This window comes from Nerophis ophidion, linkage group LG12 (assembly GCF_033978795.1).
Source record: "Nerophis ophidion isolate RoL-2023_Sa linkage group LG12, RoL_Noph_v1.0, whole genome shotgun sequence".
NCBI classification, from domain to species: Eukaryota; Metazoa; Chordata; class Actinopteri; order Syngnathiformes; family Syngnathidae; genus Nerophis; species Nerophis ophidion.
In genome coordinates, this window is record NC_084622.1 from 22,724,182 (window position 1) to 22,748,804 (window position 24,623).

At 38.0% G+C, this 24,623-nt stretch overlaps 1 protein-coding gene across 5 annotated transcripts; it reads right to left on the reverse strand.

The window, feature by feature from the left end:
- Positions 1–3,826: 3,826 nt before the first annotated feature.
- si:ch211-216l23.2 (uncharacterized protein LOC565061 homolog) lies at positions 3,827–24,357 on the reverse strand. Of its 5 annotated transcripts, none has more exons than XM_061917096.1 (9): positions 24,140–24,357; positions 21,463–21,549; positions 18,437–18,510; positions 16,126–16,255; positions 14,629–14,828; positions 12,140–12,418; positions 11,919–12,059; positions 11,619–11,819; positions 3,827–4,604 (listed from the first exon to the last, which is right to left on the reverse strand). In XM_061917096.1, the coding sequence occupies exons 1-9, from the start codon at positions 24,199–24,201 to the stop codon at positions 4,573–4,575; spliced, it is 1,206 nt and encodes a 401-aa protein (XP_061773080.1). In that variant the 5' UTR covers positions 24,202–24,357; the 3' UTR covers positions 3,827–4,572. The 5 variants fall into 5 exon arrangements, with proteins under 5 accessions (XP_061773080.1, XP_061773078.1, XP_061773077.1 ...); XM_061917094.1 differs by having other exon boundaries at positions 11,919–12,062; XM_061917093.1 differs by having other exon boundaries at positions 21,463–21,552.
- Between the last annotated feature and the right edge of the window lie 266 nt (positions 24,358–24,623).

A 24,623-nucleotide genomic window follows, 5' to 3' on the forward strand; every position in this document is an offset into this window, starting at 1 on the left:
CCCATTCAGCAATAAGTTCCTAACTTTTCCTCTTATCTTTCTTCCCAAGTGATTTCCTAAGAGGAGTCTGTGGAGAGGCAGAGCCGACGAACGAGCGGTGGGGCAAGACGGCGGCAAGGAGGCGGAGACGATGACCGAGCGGAGAGGCGGGGTGTGCCAGGAGCGACGCTACGAGCGAGATCAGGTGCGTGGCTCGCACACCGGGACACAATTAACTTATCTCCTCATGACATATAAAAGGAGAGAAGGAGGAGAGATCGGGGAATAAGGAGGAAAGTCCGCAGCAGCGACAGAGGAGCGGAAGCAAACAGCAGACGAGGACGACGGCTAAAGAGTGGACCGTGAACGAGCAGTGGAGGAAGGAGCTGAAAAGCGATCCTACCAAAAGACAAAGCTTTATCTGAAAAAAAATAAAGAAGTCAAACCTGCTAAAGAGATGTCCTTCCTTGGTGGTCAGTGGAACCGGAGCGCAACGACAAGTCGTCCACAGAGTCTATTCAAATTCATGACGTGTTCTTAAACGCCCAAATTGGTCCCACCTGCTGTTCTTAAGTTGCTGAATGCCAAATGTTTAGCACGTGTGTTTATCATCATTTGCATAAAAACACACCCTTATTTAATAATAACTATAATGGATTAGATTTTAAATAGCATCTTTCTATTATTACAAACCCCGTTTCCATATAAGTTGGGAAATTGTGTTAGATGTAAATATAAACGGAATACAATGATTTGCAAATTATTTTCAACCCATATTTAGTTGAATATGCTACAAAGACCAAATATTTCATGTTCAAACTCATTAACTTTTTTTTTTTGCAAATAATAATTAACTAAGAATACTAACGGCTGCCACACGTGCCAAAGTAGTTGGGAAAGGGCATGTTCACCACTGTGTTACATCACCTTTTTTTATTGTTCCCACCAAGGTAGAAAAGCGCTATACAAGTACAACCCATTTATTTTATAACAACACTCAATAAACATTTGGTAACTAAAGAGACACATTTTTGAAACTTTTCAGGTGGAATTATTTCCCATTCTTGCTTGATGTACATTTTAAGTTGTTCAACAGTCCGGGGTCTCTGTTGTCCTATTTTAGGCTTCAAAATTTTAATGGGAGACAGGTCTGAACTACAGGTAGACCAGTCTAGTACCTGCACTCTTTTACTAGCCTTCCCTAAACTTCAATGCCTTTTCTTAGCGGCACTCACCTTTTGTTTATTTTTGTTTTTAAGCATTAGACACCTTTTTTTTTTTACCTGCACACTGCCTTCCGCTGTGGTCTGCATATTGGGATCACCACAAAGCAATTAGCTACCTGCTGCCACCTGCTGATATGGAGGAGTATTACACGGTTACTCTGCCGGGTTCTAGTCTGCACTGACAACAACAACACATTTGCGTATTATAATTACTGGTTTGCAAAAATGTTTTAACCAAATTAGGTGAAATGACGGTACACAAGTGTGCTGCGGCACAGTGGTTGAAAAACTCTGATCTACATGTAAATGCTCTACAACCCGCCAGCAGAAATTTGATTCCAATAGGTAACATTTTAGTCATACTTTGCACTTTGAGCATACAATAGTGTGTATTTATGTAAAAAAAAACAAAAAACAGAGATCATTTTAAAGTCTATTTAAAAAAATAAAATAAGAACATACAATAGTGTGTATTTATGTAAAAATAAAACTGACATGATTTTGAAGTCTTTTAAAAAATAAATGAAAAATACATTTGCTTGGTGGGACTTTTATAAACGTAGGTCGATGTAAGACAAGCTAAGAATTGGCTTTAAATAATTTATTTTAAAAATACATTTTAATATTATTTTCCATTGAGTGGCAGATGGGGTGTCCAATCTTGTCTTTCTAGTCTGTCCTATCCAGTCAGCATGGAATGATGATGTAAGCATGAACTGATCAGATGTCTTTTAAGACAATCTATACAGTCCAGTTGTAATTAATACAATTACCTGGATAAATGTAAGTGTAAAACTTAAAATGAGCAGCATTTTAAGTTTTTTTTTTTTTTACTGCTAATTAACATTGATTTGTATTAGAGCACAGATGTCCACCTAATGGCTCACAAACCCCTGCAAATAATATGCGTTTTTAACAATTTATAATTATTTTTAAACAGTTTGACAGAAAAAAAAGATAAACTGCATGAAATTGCATACTTTAATCGTATCCAATATTGGAACACATTTTTTGGTCAAAATAAAAGTAAATACTTAAATATCTGCTTGACTTCTGGTTAGAAAGCAAGTTATCCATCACATTGTAAACTGTAAAAATTAAAACAGATTTTACGGTAAAATTTACAGTGGTCTTTCTAGCCTATTGCTGGAAATTGAAAATAAACCATTTTTTATGATACAATTATGTCCTTAGAGCTGCCAGTTTTTGTTGTTTTTAAAAGGTGTTTTACCGAAAATAGAAAACAAAAAATCACGGTAAAAATATACGTAAGCATTTTCTGCATATTACAAGTCAATATTAAGAAAAGTCTGAAGAGGACTTTACAAAAAAATACCTTAATGTTGCAACTCTGTATATTTCACAGTAAAATTCTGGTGAATGAGTTGCCTTTTTTCCTGCAAAATCTACAAATGTTTTTTTTATAGTGTATATAAAAAATATTTTCAATAATCAAAAGCATAATATTTGCGCTTTCAAGCGGCCCTTTGATGGACACTCCTGCATGAGAGCGTAGTCACAGCAGGATGTGAGGAAGTGATATGACTCAAGACTAATCAAATATAACAGGCAGTTTATTTAAAATATATAATTGAATTTTACAGGTCACAACTTTGCATCACACGACTGTACCTCAAACACAGTGTTATGCATGTGTGGTGTTAAGTGCAGGTATGCTGCTACCTAGCTGTTAAAACGTGTAACTTCATGAGTAGATGAAATTAGTTGCATTTTGTTGATCAAGACTTTTATTAGTAGATTGCACAGTACAGTACATATTCTGCACAATAGACCACTAAATGGTAACACCCCAATAAGTTTTTCAACTTGTTTAAGTCAGGGTCCACGTTAATCAATTCATGGTAAATAATAGGGCTGCGAATCTTTGGGTGTCCCACAATTCGATTCAATATCCATTCTTGGGTCGCGATTCGATTATATATCGATTTTTTAGATTCAACGCGATTCTTGATTCAAAAACGATTTTTTTCCGTTCCAAAACAATTCTGTATTCATTCAATACATAGGATTTCAGCAGGATCTACCCCAGTCTGCTGACATGCTAGTAGAGTAGTAGATTTTTTGTAAAAATACTTTTATAATTGTAAAGGACAATGTTTTATCAACTGACTGCAATAATATAAATTCGTTTCAACAATTAAATGAACCAAAAATACAACTTATTTTATCTTTGTGAAAACATTGGACACAGTGTGTTGAATGATAACGTCAATGAGGGATTTTAATCACTGCTATGCTGAAATTATAACTACTATTGATACTGTTGTTGATAATATTCATTTTTGTTTCACTACTTTTGGTTTGTTCTGTGTGGTGTTTGTGTCTCCTCTCAATTGCTCTGTTTATTGCAGTTCTGAGTGTTGCTGGGTCAGGTTTGGTTTTGGAATTGGATTGCATTGTTATGGTATTGCTGTGAATTGGTTTATTGGATTGATTTAAACAGATAAAAATGAAAAAAAAAACAATTAAAAAAAAAAGAGAATCGATTCTGAATCGCACAAAGTGAGAATCGCGATTCATATTCGAATCGATTTATCCCCAAGACCCCTAGTAACTAACATTAGGGACAAGCGGTAGAAAAATGGATGGAGATACATTCGAACGTGTGTATATTTTTTTTATTGATGACAATATTTTGTACAACACTGAAACTTTTGGAAAACATATTTTTCTATGCTCTCTTAAATATAGGATAAAGTACAGCAAAGAACACCATCAAGTGAGACGTTTATTCAATTACATTTTTTTTCCACCTACAATCTGATATAAAAAGGAAATGATCCTAGGGATGTAAATGTAAAGACAAAAGAAGCAATTTACACTCTACAAAAGGCATACAAACACGACACTAAAAGTTGTGTATGGCGCAACTAAACGTTTTTACTTTCTCAGAATAGTCATTGCTACATTGAAAAAAGAAAAAGAAAAATACAAATGATTTTTGTCTTTCAGATGGTCATAAACTTACATATTAAGAAATGGTTTGGAATAATTCTGGAGAACAGCAATTATTCTTTACATTTTCTGCATATTACGAGTCGATATTAAAAAGTCTGAAGATGACTTTACAAAACAAAATCAAACAACATCAATTGGCAGCCACGTTTTTATCAGTCTTAGTAGTTTACCACAAGTGCGAGACTGCACAGTGAAATAATTACTTCTTCACCTTAAAGCCCTTTAAAAAAGTGCTATTTAAACCCCAAATATTAGTATTTTGATTATTCCCTTCCAGATTATGATAACATATTTTTCAGTCATGTACTTTCCTAAGCAGTTGACAATTCAAAAGGCCAACTTCCATGGATATGAACAAGAAGCAGTGGAAATACTGACTTTATGTCCTTTAGTAACGGGGGCCACTTTGACGAGGAGCACCTAAAAAGGCCAAGGAGAGTAAAACAAAATCAAAAAATGGATCATAATTGTTACAAACACCATACAATTTCATCTCTATTTATTAGAACATTAAACAAAAACATAAAACAGATAATTTGTTTCCTTATCTAAATTTTAAAAAGTGAAAGATACTTATTTCACAGATTAACTGCACGTAAAATTCAATATTTTAAGAGCGTGTGTAATAATGTTGTCCATTAAAATTTATTTTTAAAAAATGCACTATCCTATGGAATGTGAAAAGTAGTCAAATAATATATTTCAATATAGAGAAATTAACTGAAACCCACGGTATTGTCTAAAATTTTGCAATGTTTATTTGTACAGCCCTAAATCACAAGTGTCTCAAAGGGCTGCACACGCCACAATGACATCCTCGGTTCGTAGCCCAGCCCACAAAAGGGCAAGGAAAAACTCATTCACATTGACGTCCCACGGTGTTGACTATGAGAAACCTCTGAGAGGACCGCAGATTTTTTTGCACGATATTCAAAAAAACTGAGATACACTTATACAGTGAAGAAAATAAGTATTTGAACACCCTGCTATTTTGCAAGTTCTACCAATTAGAAATCATGGAGGGGTCTGAAATTTTCACGGTAGGTGCATGTCCACTGTATGAGAGATAACCTAAAAGGAAAAATCCAGAAATCACAATCAATGATTTTTTAACAATTTATTTTTGTGATAAAGCTGAAAATAAGTATTTGGTAGAGTAGCCTTTGTTTGCAATTACAGAGGTCCAACGTTTCCTGTAGTTAGTTCTTTACCAGGTTTGCACAGACTACAGGAGGGATTTTGGCCACTTCTTCAAACAGCTCTTCTCTAGATCAGTCAGGATTCTGGGCTGTCGCGGAGCAACACAGACTTTCAGCTCCCTCCAAAGATTTTCAATTGGATTTAGGTCTGGAGACTAGCTAGGCCACTCCGGAACCTTGTTATGGTTCTTACGAAGCCACTTCTTGGTTTTCCTGGCTGTGTGCTTTGGGTCATTGTCATGTTAGAAGATCCAGCCACGACTCATCTTCAATGATCTGACTGAGGGAAGGAGGTTTTTGGCCAAAATCTCACAATAAATGGCTGCAGTCATCGTGTCCTTAATACAGTACAGTCGTCCTGTCCCATGAGCAGAAACACACCCCCAAAGCATGATCCTATCACCGCCATGCTTCACAGTAGGGATGGTACGCATCATTCTTCTTCCTCCAAACACGCATAGTGGAATTATGACCAAAAAGGTAAATTTTGGTCTCATCTGTCCACAAAACTTTCTCCCATGACTCCTCTGGATCATCCAAATGGTCATTGGCAAACTTAAGACGGGCCTTAACATGTGCTGGTTTAAGCAGGGGAACCTTCCGTGCCATGCATGATTTCAAACCATGACGCCTTAGTGTATTACCAACAGTGACCATGGAAACAGTGGTACCAGCTCCTGTCAGGTCATTGACCAAGTCCTGCCATGTAGTCCTGGGCTGATTCCTCACCTTTCTTAGCATCAATGAGACCCCACCAGGTGATATCTTGCATGGGACTCCACTCTGATTGAGATTGACCGTCATGTTTAGCTTCTTCCATTTTCTAGTGATTGCTCCAACAGTGGACCTTTTTTCACCAAGCTGCTTAGCAATTTCTCCAGAGCCCTTTTCATCCTTGTGAAGTCGTACAATTTTGTCTCTGGTGTCTTTGGACAGCTATTTGCTCTTAGCCATGCTGAATGTTTGGGTCTTACTAATTGTATGGGGTGGACAGGTGTCTTTATGCAGCTAACAACCTCACACAGGTGCATCTGATTCAGGATAATACGGTGGAGAGGAGGACTTTTAAAGGCGGACTACCAGGTCTTTGAGGGTCAGAATTCTAGCTGATAGACAGGTGTTCAAATACTTATTTTCAGCTGTATCACACGAATAAATTGTTAAAAAATCATAGATTGTGATTTCTGGATTTTTCTTTTTAGCTTATCTCTAATACAGTGGACATGCACCTAGAGTGAAAATTTCGGACCCCTCCATTATTTCTAAGTGTGAGAACTTGAAAAATAGCAGGGTGTTCAAATACTTATTTTCTTGACTGTATACCACACCAGTCAGTTGAAGTTGAAATGTTGTGGATGAAAGCTGCATGTAAAAATGACACTGTAGTATGTATGTTTTTAAGAACAATTCTTATCGTTTCGTCCAGCAGCCAGCTCCCATTATTGTCCTGACAAACCTTTTGTGTGCATAGGTGTGTCCTTCATAAGGAAAAATCGTTATTGTTGCGTTTCAACTCGTGGAGATAAATGGTATCTTTCCAAAAGCGCAGTATTGCATCTCCATCAATGGGAAAGTTGATAGGGTTTTCACCATCCGATATTGATATTAGTAAAAAAAAAAAAAAAAAGAACATCACACGCATCTATCACATTAGCCCCAGCTATCCCCCCCTTTTTTACTTTTATCTTTTGAACAAAAGACAGCTACCATGACCACCCCCCAACTGTGAACCATCACTGTAGACACTTGACCACTAAAGACACTTTTTAAAATTGCTGCTGTGACCCAATTTCACCTCCATATTTATACGGTTGACAGTGAATCAGACTGTGCAATAATGTTGTTACTCACTGTGCCTTGTAGGGCTGCGAATCTTTCGGTGCCCCACAATTCGATTCAATATCAATTCTCGGGGTCACGATTCGATTCAAAATCGATTTTTTTTCAATTCAACACGATTCTCGATTCAAAAACGATTTTTTCCCCGATTCAAAAGGATTCTGTATTCATTCTATACATAGGATTTCAGCAGAATCTACCCCAGTCTGCTGAAATACAAGCAGAGTAGTAGATTTTTGTAAAAAGCTTTTATAATTGTAAAGGACAATGTTTTATCAACTGATTGCAATAATGTAAATTTGTTTTAATAATAATAATAATAATAATAATGGATTACATTTATATCGCGCTTTTCTATTGTTAGATACTCAAAGCGCTCACAGAGAAGTGGGAACCCATCATTCATTCACACCTACTAACTATTCAACGAACCAAAAATATGACTTATTTTATCTTTGTGAAAATATTGGACGCAGTGTTGTCAAGCTTATGAGATGCGATGCAAGTGTAAGCCTATGTGACATATTGTTCTTTTTTTTTTTTTTTTATAAAATATCTAATGATAATGTCAAAGGTAATTTTAATCACTGCTATGCTGAAATTATAACTAATATTGATACTAGTGTTGTGCCTTGTATATAAAAAAAATATATTTTAATTTTTTTATTTTATTTTTAGCTTAGCACTGTGTGAATTGTTTAAGGGTGGACGAGCAAAGTAAGTTTTTCATTGTACAGCAAACAGTTTGTTTAACTGTGCATATGACAATAAAGAATTTTGAATCTTGAATTAGACTTGATTATTATCCCGCCATCAGTGTGTGTGAATGTGGAAATAGTGTCAAAGCGCTTAAAGTTCCTTAAAAAGGTAGAAAAGCACTATACAAGTATAACCCATTTACCATATTTGCTGTAAGTAAACCGTGTTTTAGCAGTAATTTAGTTGTCATTAAGTATGTTTGTCCGTCAAAAATGTTATCAGTATGTGAGCCAGTTATGTTGAGAAAACCTGAGTGAGTGAAGGTGCTGCCTTGTGGTGGGTATAAGAAAAGGAAAGGTGAAGTTGCAGATGTCTTTTAGACGTTCAGATCACTGCAAGGACAAGTCTTACACGGTGGTAGTGTTGCAAAAGTCACCTGGTAAAACAATCATGCTTACTTCTTCACACATCTGAATTGTTGGGTTGAAAGTACCAAGAGGCACTTCCAAGTTTCAGATGGCAGCCAAAAGTCTATATTAAGATGCATCGTTTGTTTTTCAAAGTTTACGAATCAAGTATTATAACCTATTCAGAGGCCTAGTGGTTAGAGTGTCCGCTCTGAGATCGGTAAGTTGTGAGTTCAAACACCGGCCGAGTCATACCAAAGACTATTAAAACTGGGACCCATTACCTCCCTGCTTGCCACTCAGCATCAAGGCTTGGAATTGGGGGTTAAATCACCAAAAATGATTCCCAGGCGTGGCCACCGCTGCTGCTCACCTCCCAGGGGGTGATCAAGGGTGATGGTTCAAATGCAGAGAATAATTTCACCACACCTAGTGTGTGTGTGACAATCATTGGTACTCTAACTTTAATTCAAGCCTTCATAAAATAATATTGAAATCGGATGGAGTGGATTTTTACACTGAAGAAACAGTTTTCTAAAGAACGAAACAATTCATCACCGAAGTGGATTGCTGAAGTTACTGCTCGACCACACTTCTACACACACAAGGACTGAAAGTAGAAGAGGTTGGAGGCAAATCATATCTTTACATGTAGGGGTCCACAAATCCAGCATTAATCCGTGAAAGACGATGTTGGACTTATTCCTGCATTGGTAAGCAACGTATTTGACAAAAACGAGCACCGTATTTCTGATGCTGATGAGAAAAAGGATAAATTTAGTTCATGCAATTGATTTCCTGGTACAAATATTTCACGGTCATCAGTATTTTAATAGTATGAATGCAGTTCAAATTTTGTCTCATCATCTCAGCTAGATTTCTCTGTTCAACAATAAATGATTTCCAACAATATTTAGCAAAATCAAAATTTGGTATGCGGTTGAGCCAAGAGGGATTTATCAACACTATTAAAGATATTTTTTATGCTAACGAAGAGCACCGTAAATGCTATGGCGTGGTCATACACGTCTAATAGAGCACTTTGCTTTCCTGCACACCACCACAAACTAATCGTTTAGTTCATGCTAGGAAAAACAACAAAGTTCGGGGAGATTGGACCAAAAATCACTACAATTATTACATCAAATGAAAGTTACAGTTTATTTCCACAATCAGGTGTTTGTAGTTATATTTAGGCAGAGAAACCATGACATAACTTAAAAAAACACAAACTAATGCAATTAGTTTAAATTTAGTTCTGTTCTCAAACCCCAAATTCATAGTAAAGCATAAACCCAATTGATTTTTCAAACAAATCAAATATTAAAACAAAACTTTTACAAAATGATCGCTGTTTGACACAAGCATTGTCTGCCTGTGCTCCACAAGGTGAACGCAACATAGTTTGACTATTCCTTTTATGAACCACTTCTTTCGGGACTCCATTAAAAAGCTCTTTCATATTTTTCGATTTGAACGCTTAGAACAGCACAGCAAAGCGGCATTTTCAGCTCAAACTCTACACTTACTAACAGGTCTTTGGATTGATTCATCGCTAGGCTCACAAACAGCGTGTGATGTCATGTAGAAACACTTCTATTTTTTTTTTTACACAAAGAAATCAAAATACGGACACAAATCAAAACACATGTAGGTTGAGATACAGATGCATATATTAGTACTCAGACACGTGAATCGGAATAGAGGTGCACAGATTGAGATAAGCATTTGCGAATAGTTTTGCTAAAATAACACTTGCATATTTTCCTATTTGTGTATCTAGTGAGTGTGTCTCCTGAGGGTGGTCACAATAGTGAGTTGGATGACCAAATTCTAGATAGGGAGGGCTGCTGTTTTGAAAGGAGGTGTAGAAGAAGTCATCTACATCAATTTAGAAATACCCCCTCTGACCAGAGGTTTTTATATGCCTACAACAAAGTTTGACATCTCTCCCCTAAAGTTGAACAACCCATTTTTATGCAGCACGGTTGTTCAGCAGCTACGAAAGACAACACAAACCTATTGCAACCTGTCATAGCGGAGAAAACGCAGCAGAGGCACAGTCAAAGGTTCTAAACGAGCAGTTGCTTCAGTCAACCTTTGCAGCACACCATCTTTTGATTGCTGACAATCTACACCGACATGTAATTGTGCTAATGATTTGCTTTGAAACATGTTGATAAATTACAGTTTCGACAAAATACTCTAATTCAAACTACCGTATTTTCCACACTATAAGGCGCACTTAATAACCTCAAATTTTCTTAAAAGCTGACAGTGCCCCTTATATATGGACCAATATTGAGCCACACAACAGGTCTCGCAACTGCGGTAAGCAGCCACCGACTTAATTTTCCCCCGTACAAGAAGCGCGCTTCTTCTTCTACGGTAAGCAGCCGCCGACCTTATTTTCTCCCGTAGAAGAAGAAGCGCGCGGTGCATGCTGGGATATATGACTGCGGGAGGCGTGCAGTTTCTTTGTTTATGTAAAGAGCCCAAAATGGCTCCTATTAAGAGACGCGCTTACGACGCAGAGTTTAAAGTCAAGGCGATCAGTCACACAGTGGAACACGGGAATAGAGCAGCAGCGAGAGAATTTAACATTAACAGCAGCGACACTGACTCCTTTAATGACGACTTTGGCGAGACGGAGCCGGGCATGTTGGATGCCGTATTCACCCAACTGTTTGATTCGACAACCGAAGAAGAAGAATTTGAGGGATTCGTGAATGACGAATACTTAATAAAGTGAGCGTTACATGTTTATTTTGTGTGTTGTGTGACATTATCGTTTGAGCAACGTTGAGTTATTGATATATTATTGCCTTGCACTATTTCCAGTGTTATTATATTGTGATTGCACTAACGTTTGATTTACCGTAACAGTATCAGACTGTTTTTTTACCTGTTTGTTGAATCGGGGAAAATAATAAAACAGCTGTGTATTAATTTTGGGAGTGAACGGAGTTGTCAGAAAGCTGGTTTGTTATCTATTAATAAAGTTTGACTGATCTGAATGTTTTGTTGACATTTCCTTTAGCGCAGCTCCATCTAAAGGATGCATAACGTAACCCCAGCCTCTACTGTAGCATCTATTCTATGCGCCTTATATATGAACAAAGTTTTAAAATAGGCCATTCATTGAAGGCACGCCTTATAGTACGGAAAATACGGTAAAGAAGGCAATACCACTATTGTCTGTTATTTTTTGAGTTTGCGAGTTTGAATGTTTTCAATTGCCCACAAATTGATCAAATACACTCATAAAAACCCCAAATACTAGCACCCACCTGGAGTAGATAAAAGTGGAGGGCGAGAACTTTTTAGGGAGGGTGGCATGCCTCTATTTCCATGGGAGCCTCTGTGGCCCCAGTGACGTTGGGGTGGGTAAGGTATAAATGGGGGGTGATGAAAACCGGGGCCACCGTAGTGGTTGTGTAAGGATGGAGGCAGGGACAGCAGAGGGGGAGGCTTGGACATGGGATATGGACCTAAAAAGGTAAGGATGAGACAGGTTTTAAGTCCTGCACCTCTTAAATATATTACAAAGAGTAAAACAGTGATATAACAGACAAAACTAAGGTCTTCACCTGGTGTAGGTAAGAGTGGCATTGGCCGCCCCGTTTCACCGAAAGACTGAATCGGAGGTGGTCCAGGTGGCGTAGGGAGCAGAGGCGGCGGCTTACCAAGCACTGAAGGTAACGCTTTGTCCTTCTTGTCCTCGTTGGAAGCTACTAAGTTTAGGAAGGATGAGACAGTGACTCAAAGAGATAATTACAGGCACAAAGTCCAAAAAGATTCTCCACCCCACCTTGTATGTGTTCCTGACGGGTTCGGACATACTTTGAGATGGCTTCTATCTCCTCGGGGTAAAGATGCACACCCTCAGTTAACAGGAGAAGAAACTGACGGATTTCGGAGGGGACTACGTGGCACTCAATCTTTTCTCGATCCAGAAAATCACCGAGCAGCTGCGACGCCTGTGCTGCAATATCTGCGGGGTCCCTTTCTGGGCTTTCTTTACCAAGTCCACGATTGTTCTCTGCCACAACAAAGTCCATGGCCTGCTCTTGGGGCATGTTGCGGTGGACTGTGGGTGAAAATGGAATGTTAACTGTAATGTGTCAGGGTGGGCATAAGAAAGAGGGAAATGTTAACAAAGATCCCACAAAGTATTTGGATCTGCAACTTGGAGTTAGCTTTTAATTGGATGTTGGACACCGGTGGGTTATACTTTGGTGTGTTTTTTAAACTGTTGGAATTGTGCATTGCCAATGAGGGCAAGTTGTGTAAAATGTGCAGTAATCAGATTTGATTTTAAAGTGTACAGGTTGATGTGTAATGTGTGCTTTGTAGGTATGAATTTAATATTTTACTGTATTTTTGTATTCATATGGATATGTTGTGTGTATATTGTTTGTAAATCGTGTTTCATTTTGTAATGATTAGAAATGTGTATTTTTGACTCGGAAAATTGAAAACCCAAGTTGGCACATTGTGTAAAACGTAAATACAAACCGAATACATCCATCCATTTTCTACCGCTCATTCCCTTGACTACACTGCAAAGACAAAATATTTAACGTTCAAACTGAGAAACTGATTTTTTGTTTTGCGAATAATCAACTTAGAATTTAATAGCAGCAACACTTTGCCAAAACGCTGTTACAGGGGCATTTTTACCACTGTGTTACACGGCCTTTCCATTTAGCAACACTCAGTAAGCCTTTGCGAACTGAGGAGACCATTTTTTCAAGCTTCTCAAGTGGAATTCTTTACCATTCTTGCTTGATGTACAGCTTAAGTTGTTCAACAGTACGGGATCTCCGTTGTCGTATTTTACACTTCATAATGCACCACACAATTTCAATGAGAGACATGTCTGGACTACAGGCAGGCTAGTCTAGTACCCACAATCTTTTACTACGAAGTCACGCTGTTCTAACTCCTGGCTTGGCATTGTCTTGCTGAAATAAGCAGGGGCGTCCATGAAAAAGATGTGTTTGGATGGCAACATATGTTGCTCCAAAACCTGTATGTATCTTTCAGCATTAACAGTGCCTTCACAGATGTGTAAGTCAACCAAGTCTTGTGTGTGGACTCGTCAGACCACAGAACCCTTTTTTTAGTGCATCTTAGATGAACTTGGGCCCAGCGAAGCCTGCGGCATTTCTGGGTGTTGTTGAAAAATGGCTTTCGCTTTGCATAGTTTTAACTCACACTTACAGATGTAGCGACGGACTGTAGTTACTGATGGTGGTTTTCTGAAGTGTTCCTGAGCTCATGTTGTGATATCCTTTACACACAGATGTCACTTTTTGACGCAGCACCGCCTGAGGGATTGAAGGTCACGGCCTTGCCGCTTAAGTGCAGTGATTTCTCCAGATTCTCTGAACCATTTGATGAAATTACGGACTGTAGATGGTGAAATCACTAAATTCCTTGCAATAGCTGGTTAAAAAATGTTGTTCTTAAACAATTTGCTCATGCATTTGATCACGAAGTGGTGACCCTCGCCCCATCCTTGTTTGTGAATGACTGTGCATTTTATAGAAGCTTCTTTTGTACCCAATCATGGCATCCAACTGTTACCAATTAGCCTGTTCACCTGCGGGATGTTCCAAATAAGTGTTTGATGAGCATTCCTCAACGTTCTAAGTCTTTTTTGCCACTTATGCCAGATTTTTTGAAACATGTTGCAGGCATCACATTATAAAAAATAAAGTTTACCAGTTCGAACGTTAAGTATCTTGTCTTTGAAGTCTATTCAAATGAATGAAGGGTGAAAAGGATTTGCAAAGCATTATCTGTTTTTATTTACGATTTTCACAACATGTCAACTTTAATGGTTTGGAGTTTTATAAATGTGAAACAGAAATTATAGTGGAAAAACTGTATAAAATTTCACTTTCCTTATTTCAGCTAGGAAATGATGATGAGATCAAGTGCACGGTAGACAGCACAAGCATGTACAGAGGGGCTTCAATGCAGACTACTGTAAGAAACTAAGTTGTCATGAAATGTTGTAATCCTTAAACCTATGTGCCAGGTTTGGACTTAAAGAATGATGCACCGTTAAATGTATGTTGTTGATGCAAGAGTTGAAATGTAAAACATAAAACTATTAATGCCATGTGCAGTGCTGTGTTTGATGTCATCTGGTTTTAATCCAACTTTACCAAAGCTCTCATTGAAGTGCTTTGCAGAGTTTGTGTTGGGGAATAAGAAAAGTAATGGGGGTTTACAATTGAGGGTGTTTGCCTATTCTTTTTTAAGTGATGGTGGCTTATAATGACTTACTCTTGAGCGACTCTGAGAAAATGATAACGGTGCAGGAGGACAGAGCTATGTTTGTCTGCTCCACCAGAATACATAACGGGGAGCCAACACTTTGGACATCTTGTAGGGCTTGGGTCAGGCCTGACTCCGCCTGAAGGTAGAGCATTTCCACTGATAGGCCGCGCTCCTGCAAGCACTTGCTTAGCGATTTGGGGTAATTCCTTTGAGAGGAAGAGAAACATTTTGTTAACTCAACACCTCTAAGTTTGTTGACTCAAATGGAATAAAGACTTATCAACTTGATAAGGAAAAAAAGAGCATGTGTTAGTTTTCCATTTTAAAAGCAGTTGTGGTGTTTTTGGTGTTTTAGGTTTGATTAAAGTGTAGTAGAACATGTTTAGTACAAACATTATATAAAACAAAATAATCAGTAATACGCCCTGATCTTCAATGAAACCTTACACTTCATGAACATTCTGACAGTGTTCTTGGATGTGCTGTGAAAAGTGTGTATCCAAAACCAATGCTCAGCCCAAAAAGACCAGCTCATTGTTGTGGTTGCTGCTGAAATTCATTTTAATGGGAATTAAATTGTAGCGCTTACGTGGATTGAGCCGTGAGTAAATCATTGTTTTGTTTTAATTTAAGAGGTGTTGTCCTGCTCGTACTGTGTATTCCATTTTAAAGCAATTTGCAAAGAAACCAGCATAACATATTCAACAATCGGTTGGCAAATGTAGGAATTCCCCCATAATTGAATTAGGAGAAATTTAGCATGGAAAAAAAAGTGTGTTTTTACTGTAGCATGGTTAGCTGTGCTGTGCACTTTGAAATCTAGAAAAATATTTTGAATTTCCAATTTGTGTTCTTTGGATGTGTTACAATTGGATCCCTATCCCACATTTAATACAAATATTTCATTAGTGATTAACTTGTGAACTTATGTGCAGTGTCACAACTGAATAGTTCCAGACAATAATAAACTTCAGTTTTCTGCTTGGGTGTTACTAAAGAGCAGCGGTTCAGTGCAGTTTCATTGTAGTGTATTGTTTTGTGTGTCTTTTGCAAAATGTATACAAAAAGAAAAACAGACAGGACTACCACGCCAGCGAAGAACCAAATTTGTAAAAAGAGATCATAAAAAATGCATTATGTTCAACAGATGGATTTGTGTCCCTTAAATTACTGTATGTGAAACAAGTATACAAGGTGAAATAACATTCATTTTCTGACTTTCTCTGAAATGTGTTTTGAAGCACATACTTTGGAGTAGTGATAGAAGTCTTATTTTTAGTCAGTCCTGAGTTTGATATTAAGCCACTGTTAAAACCATAACTGTTCAAGGAAATTCATGAAAATGCAATTGCATACACAGTATGCACACACATTTATAGACGGATCATTTAAAACATCAATACAATATATAGACAACTCTCAGAAAGGATACAGAAGAAGTCCACGCGGAACACCTAAAATGTGAATGTTGCTGTAATTTAATTTAGACCACTGGGTACTCACAGGCATTGGTTGGCGACAGAGATAACCACACAACCAGGCGGCCTTCGCTCCCCCTGCACTTGTTTGTAGAATTTCTGATACAGGACTTTGCGCCTGTCGGCTACAGTGCTGTCGGGCTTAGCTTGAGTGGCTAAGAAATACAAAGAAAGGCAAAGAACATTAAGATAATGCTGTTGGATTAAAAGAAAAAAAATTCCATGAAATAACTTTAGGATTGCATAATATTTTTGGTGATATATATATATATATATATATATATATATATATATATATATATATATATATATATATATATATCTCGGTTGATATATATATATATCAACACTGAAAAACGTATATATCTCAACAGACACACTGAAAATGTGTTTTATTGTTTGTGCTATGGCATAATCTTTTCAATGAGTTTGCTCACTACAGGTGCTGTTGGTTCTAAATGTATTTTCTGTTTCGTGCCTTGAACCGGAAGTATAATTGGGCTATGAGCATAAATCATTACAGCATTGATTCTTAATTTACTGTGTACATTACTTACACACAGATCCAAGGAATACCGTAATTTTCAGAGTATAAGTCGCACCTGTCGAAAATGCATAAAAAAAGGAAAAAAACACATCTATGTCGCACTGGAGTATAAGTCGCATTTTTGTGGGAAGTTTATTAGATAAAATCCAACAAGAACAGACATTTGAAAGGCAATTTAAAATAAATAAAGAATAGTGAACAACAGGCTGTTATATGGGTTCATCATTTCTTCATTCATCCACCCTTTTTCATTCACGGTGACTGCAACTGAGGGGGAGTTAAGTTTTGGCATGGTTTTTCGATTCAAAATAACCATTGGTGGAAATTCTGATCCATTTCTACAACATGCCAGCACCACTGTGAAGTTTAGTTTAGTTTATTAAGGATCCCCATTAGTCTACACCGCAGTGGAGAGTATTCTTCCTGGGGTCCAGGCAAAAAACATCACACAACCACAGAACAAACGATTAAAATGTAGTACAACATGATCCAATAATAAATTGTCATAATACAAAAATAGCAGTGTGATTTCTCATGACCAGTTGTTACAATATTGACACTCTTTTGCCCTTTCTCTGCAACACTTCGGCCCATGGGAATGTCAAACATGAGGGGGACCTCGTCCATGTTAGTAATATGATCTGGCGTCACGTTGTGCTCACTTTCATGCTTTTCAATGAACTTGCGGAAAATGTCTACCTTGGATTGGAAGTCTGCTGGCAGTTTTTGGCACATTGTTGTCCTTGCTCTGATAGAGAGGCGATTGCGTTGCATGAAGCGGTAACACCAAGAAGATCCTCCCGCAACGTCATTTATATTCATCTCCTTAGCAGCTACTTGGGCGTGGAGACGCAACCGTACGGTTGACAAGCTTCTCCCGGCAGCACGTTGTTCAAGCACCCATTTGTGAATTCGTTCCTCGAGCTGTGGCCACCTAGCTTTTTGCCCGCGATTAGTTTTTTTCATTTCAGTAATAGTAGTCTCTGCTTTTCGCCAGTCCCTTACAAGTTTCTTGTTTACTCCAAACTTTCTTTCTACTGCTCGATTGCCGTTTCCTGCTGCGTATTTCACTACTTCCAGCTTGTAACCTGCAGTGTATGCTTTCCTTTTCGGTGCCATCTTTGTTTTTATAAGTTACCGCCAATGTACCAAATCAGGTAGCGTCTTCTTTCCCACAATGCACTTCTGCCATGACCCGCCTCCGCCGAATTTTCATTGGTTGACGTGTGTGTGACGATTGCTGTATCATCTTTTCCCACAATGCATTTCTGCCATGACCCGCCTCCGCCGAATTTTCATTGGTTGACGTGTGTGTGTGACGATTGCTGACATCCGGCTAGTCTCATACGTGAATGAAATAAATACTATTTGATATTTTACGGTAATATGTTAATAATTCACACATAAGTCGCTCCGGAGTATACTATGAAACTATGAAAAAAAACTGCGACTTTTATTCCGAAAAATACGGTAACTTTCTACTTTTGATGGGGAAAATTACAAATGTCAATCCAAAAGTAGACTTATTAATAAGACCATCATTGAAAAGTTGTTTTGTCCTTTTCTTCTAAAAGGTAATCAATGTATACAAGTTAAAAAAGTTTTAGAATTCTGTAATCATTTTTCTGAAATGTATGGTGGGAATTTAACAAATACCTTTTTTGTCATAATACATTTTTAATTATTGTTTTTAATAGTCTCAGAACATCTGAACTACTGTATCGATGTCAGTCGTAGTGAACTCAAAACATTGTTTGTGCTCCAATGATGACGGCATTGGAAACCTTACCATTGGGTTGATGTTTTGAGCCCTCATACTTCACGCCCACACTGCAGTTTTGCAATTGCTCCAGTTCTTTGTAACTGAAAAAAAAAAGAAGTGAAAATGCCACCTTCAATGACTTCCAGGTAGTGCAAAAAAAGACACGCAAAAGATTGATGCTTTTTATGCTCTAATGCAAAGTATGTATTAGAGGGGCCATACTATGATTTTCTTTTACATTTAAAACACCTTCTTGTGGGCTGCATAAAATGTAATGACAGTGCTTATGTTTTACAGACCATCTTCAAGCTGCTTTCTGACCATCTCTTCTGAACCTGGCGTTTTGTGAGCGGGTGGTATTTATGTGCCTAAATCCTCCTCCAGACCAAGCACACTTCGACTGTGTCACAACCCGTCAGCCATGTTGTAGTTTTTAGTGCTTCCATATAGGGCTGGGCGATATATCGATATACACGATATATCGCGGGTTTGTCTCTGTGCCATATAGAAAATGACTATAGCGTAATATTCGAGTATACGTTCTCACGCAGTTACTTTTAGCTGCGGGCATTACACTACAGGCTGTTCTCTCTCTTTCCTGTCTCTCCTTCTCACAGACAAGCAGGCGCACAAACTTACACACGTCACATACTGTCACATACGTATACGCCCAGCAGAGGTAGCAGACTGGGCAACGTTAGCTGTGATGCTATCGTAGCCGTACGAGTGGTTATACGAGAGAAAGAAGGTGCGGATCTGGTAACAAAAGAAGGAAGACTTAATTCCCAATAAAAAGAGCAGAGTTTCCATCGTCTGGCGGTGGTTCTGCTTCAAGTGGGAATATGCCGAAGAGACAACCGTAATTTGTCAAGTGTGCGGCAAAAGTGTTCCTACAAAAAGTAGCATTACTGCTAATATGTAGCATCATTTGAAAAGTCACTCGCTAGAGAATGAAGAGAATTTCATAACCTTAGTAACATACCACATAGTGAAGGACGAATACTATTTGATTTCCTATTATGCAGCTCATTTTTATTTGACACTTAAAATGTCTCTGACAATCTTGCACTTTATTTTTTGGAAATGACTTGAATGTTTGTGCCATTTCTTAATAACTTTAATAAATACACTTTTGGTCAATTGACTTAGTTGTGATTTCCCTCTCTCCATGAAAGTTTACAAGTAGCATATATGAATGCAGTATGAAGGAGAATGATTTAATGTATACACATATAATCATCATACTGCTGTGATTACATGCATCATGTGGAGGACAAGTGGAGGTCTATGATCTGACCTAAATGAAACAGTCATTATTGCGCTCGACAGACTGCTAATGACCTAAATGAAACAGTCATTATTGCGCTCGACAGACTGCTATGATGATGCCATGATGACGATGATATGGTGAAATCCCTAAATTCCTTGCAATAGCTGGTTAAAAAAGGTTGTTCTTAAACAATTTGGCCACGCATTTTTTCACAAAGTGGTGACTTGAGCCCCATCCTTGTTTGTGAATGACCGTGCATTTTATGGAAGCTGCTTTTGTACCAAATCATGGCACCAAACTGTTCCCAATTAGCCTGTTCACCTACGGGATGTTCTAAATAAGTGTTTGATGAGCATTCCTCAACATTCTCAGTCTTTTTTGCCACTTTTGCCAGCATTTTTGAAACATGTTGCAGGCATCACATTACAAAAAATACCAGTTCGAACGTTAAGTATCTTGTCTTTGAAGTCTATTCAAATGAATAAAGGGTGAAAAGGATTTGCAAAGCATTATCTGTTTTTATTTATGATTTACACAAAATGTCAACTTTAATGGTTTGGAGGTTTGTAAATGTGAAACAGCAATTATAGTGGAAAAACTGTATAACATTTCACTTTCCTTATTTCAGCTAGGAAATGATGATGAGATCAAGTGCACGGTAGACAGCAGAAGCATGTACAGAGGGGCTTCAATGCAGACTACTGTAAGAAACTAAGTTGTCATGAAATGTTGTAATCCTTAATCACTATGTGCCAGGTTTGGACTTAATGAATGATGCACCATTAAATGTATGTTGTTGATGCAAGAGTTGAAATGTAAAACATAAAACTCTATTAATGCCGAGTGCAGTAATGTGTTTGATGTCATCTGGTTTTAATCCAACTTTACCAAAGCTCTTATTGAAGTGCATTGAAGAGTTAGTGTTTGGTAATAAGAAAAGCAATGGGTGTTTACAATTGAGGGTGTTTGCATATTCTTTTTCTAAGTGATGGTGGCTTATAATGACTTATTCTTGAGCGACTCTGAGAAAATGATAACGGTGCAGGAGGACAGAGCTATGTTTGTCTGCTCCACCAGAATACATAAGGCCAAGGCAAAATATCGTAATATATATCGTATATAGCGGTATGGCTTAAAAATATTGAGATAATAAAAAAGGTCATATCGCCCAGCCCTATTTCCACATAAAGTCTACTGACAGATGCAAGTTAGAATGCTGCACTACTTAGGTACGAGAAGTTGGTTTTGCGCAAAAGGTCCCATTTAAATAATCTTCCATTGATTGGTCAATGCACAGGAATTGCGGACTATACTCTTATTTATTGCTTACGATACAAGGACCACGTTATGACAAAAAGATTTTCATGATAAAATCGGTTTAGGCCAATAATTTTAATTTCAGCGCATCCCAAGAAAATGCTGGATTCTTTTGAGTCACGGCCTCGTCTTCCTTCGTTGACAGTCCAACAGGTGATCCTTTAGCTCATCACCATAATCAAGAGCTATGCAACTGTGATTTATATTGATTGTGTACAATTGTACGCACCATGGTTTTATAAATCAGATTTTTTTTTCATACATATATACATTCAAAGGTTTATCTGAATTTTTTTCGTACATATGTACATTCAGAGGTTTGTGCTCAAGTCATGTTTCATGTTGGAATCAATGCACAGTTTTATAAAAGAGGTCCCGGTTCTGTTTACTTTCATTATTATGTACCAAACTGGTAAAGGAGAGAGCACACTGGTGAGGGATGTGAAAGTGACAAAGATCTACACACCTATCCAGGGCATCTTTAAGCTCCTCTGTTCTCTCCTCTCTGCTGGGATACGGTGCAATTCTTCGGAACAACGGAAGCGGCTGAGCGCTGCTTCACAAAAAAAGTACAGTTAACACTGCTGGCTAGAGGTGGGGGAAATAATCGATTTTTAGATTTATCGCAATTTGGACATAGATTATTATAAAATAGATTAGTAAACTACAATCAATTTATTTATTGTAAATAATGTAATGCAGACAGTTTCTAAAATTTGGCTGACTGCAGCGAGCCACCCCACAGAGATCCGACCAGCTCCTTTATTCTAGGGCACTTATGTTCCAGTTTTGCACACATTTGATATAACTTTAATATAGTTACCGTATTTTTCGGAGTATAAGTCGCTCCGGAGTATACGTCGCACCGGCCGAAAATGGATAAAGCGGCACAGATTAGGTGACCACAGATGATTTGCTAGCTGTTCAAAGTCAGGACCCGGGGTGGACAACTCATCTGTGCATCAGTTGGGGACATCTCTGCGTCTTTGCCTTAGCCTTGAATGAACACTTGATGCATATAATCACAGCAGTATGATGATTCCATGTGTCTACATTAAAACATTCTTCTTCATACCGCATTAATATATGCTACTTTTAAACTTTCATGCTGAGAGGGAAATCACAACTAAGTCAATTGACCAAAAGTGTATTTATTAAACAGTTATCAAGCAGTGGCACAAACATTCATGTCATTTCAAAACAGAAAGTGCAAGATTTTCAGACATTTCAAAACAAGCTATTAGTGCACTTTTGTGCAAGATGTCACTATGATGACATATCAAAACAACACTAAATTAAAATGCACTTTAATGGGCGAGTGGCACCGAATGGAGATGTTGACCTGCGGAGTAAGCACTCTTCATTCTCTAGCAGGTGACTTTTCAAATGATGCTACACATTAGCAGTAATTTTACTTTTTGCAGCAACGCTTCTGCCCCACACTTGACAAATTACGGTTGTCTGTTCGACATATTCCCACTTGAAGCCAAACCACCGCCAGACGATGGACCCCCTTCTGTTTTTCTTGGGAATTAATTCTTCCTTCATTTGTTACCAGATTCGCACCTTCCTCTCTCTTGTATTACCACTCCTCTAGCATCACAACTAACGTTACCCAAGCTGCTCCCTCTCTGCTTCGCGAGGGCGCATACGTATGTGATGTATGACGTGACAGTATGTGACGTATGTAAGAAGGTGCGCCTGCTTTCTGTGAGAAGGACAGAGAAGAAAGAGCGAGGAGAGCCTGGAGTGTAATGCCAGCACAGCGTGAGAACGTACACTCGAATATCACGACAGTCATTTTCTATATCGCACAGAGACAAAACCCGCGATATATCAAGTATATCGCCCAGCCCCAGTTGTACATGAATGCTACTGCTGGTTGTCTCCACAACCTGGATAGTGTGTACCACGGGGCACTGAGATTCATCACCAACTGCGCTCCCCTTACTCACAATTGTGTCTTATACTCAATGGTTAACTGGAAGCCTCAATCATTGGTATGTGTTCATCTACAAAACCATTCTGGGTATCACTCCATCTTATCTTTTTTATCTTTTAACAAAGAAACAAGGAAGGCACAATCGTTGGTCAATGTTTTGCAATTTGTCGTCCCCAAAGTAAGAACTGAACTGGGCAAGAAAGCATTTAGGTTTTCAGCAGCGAAGGCTTGGAATAACCTACAATCCAATCTTAAACTTCAAACCCTTGTTCACATTAAATGAGTTTAAAGCTTCTGTGAAAGGATTGCAGTCTACCTTGTCTGCATGCACATGTGCCATATGAGCAAGTTTTAATGTTGTACATTTGATGTTTTATGTGTTGTTTACTGTTTTTTAATGTAACCTTGCTGCTGCCCTCTTGGCCAGATCTCCCTTGGAAAAGAGATCTTAGATCTCAATGAGATTTTTACCTGGTTGAATAAAGGCTAAATAGTAAAAAAAAAATACTAGGTGAGATACAAAATATCAGCTGTTCAGCTTTTGAAGCCACGCATCTACTCCAAATGATTCAAAATAGTTTTACATTACCTTGGAATTTGACTTTTTCAGGCGTTTTATCAAACATAAAATCATGTACAATGCTCAGGCTACTGAGACAGGTTCGCGTATCATTATCATTTTTTTTTTTTTTTTGCCTCACGCTCTTGCGACCTTTCGTGAATTCCCATGCATTTTAAGGGCCTCATAAAATGCAAGGAAACATAATTTAAGAAAGACATTTGTCCTCGCATAGTTATGGCTTGGGCCATGACTGTGACATATACTACTTTAATGACCTGAATGTAACATATACTACTTTAATGACCTGAATGTAACATATTCTACTTTAATGACCTGAATGTAACATATTCTACTTTAATGACCTGAATGTAACATATTCTACTTTAATGACCTGAATGTAACATATTCTACTTTAATGACCTGAATGTAACATATACTACTTTAATGACCTGAATGTAACATATAGTACTTTAATAACATGTAATACTTTAATAACATATACTACTTTAATAACATACACTACTTTAATAACATTTAATACCATATATACTTTAATAACACTCCCACGCGGCACCTTTGTGTTACGCCTCCCAGGCTAGCATAGCGTGCTAATGCTAAAGCTAAGGGAGCTACACTCACCTTCCATTGGGGTTGAGCAGCGGCCGGCGAGCAGCTTTGGATGATTTCGACCAGGAAGACATTGCAGCACAAACACCTCGACCGAAAAACAGCGAGTTTTAATGGCTGAATTAGCACAAAAAAAAACCTCTTGTTGTCGTCTTCTTTTTCTCGACGACGCAGAGAAGCTAGCGAACAATTCTTCTTCGATGGTACGATTAATTGGTGGTCAGAGAAAGCTCATGAGAATTGCGCCATTCTTAATGGTGCTCGATCGTAGCGGTCAGTTTTTGTATTGCAAGTTCATAATGGTCACGTGACGTGGGGACCAAAAATAGTGTCATTTATTCATTTTTTTCCACCCCATTTATTTTAGGCAGGGACATTAAAAAAGAACGAGGTAGACAGCAAATAAAAATAAGAATTGATATAATGCAAAATGTAGTTTACAGTCACAATGCGGACGAAAATAATTTAAGTCATCCCTATCATTAAATGTAATTTA

Excerpts from the sequence above, each read along its gene's own strand:
- si:ch211-216l23.2 (XM_061917092.1), bottom strand. The coding sequence starts at position 24,201 with ATGTCTTCCTGGTCGAAATCATCCAAAGCTGCTCGCCGGCCGCTGCTC. Across the intron at positions 16,256-18,436 it reads CTCAAAACATCAACCCAATG|CCACTCAAGCTAAGCCCGAC; the intron begins GTAAGGTTTCCA and ends TGTATTTCTTAG. Across the intron at positions 11,820-11,918 it reads GCCACTCTTACCTACACCAG|GTCCATATCCCATGTCCAAG; the intron begins GTGAAGACCTTA and ends TTACCTTTTTAG.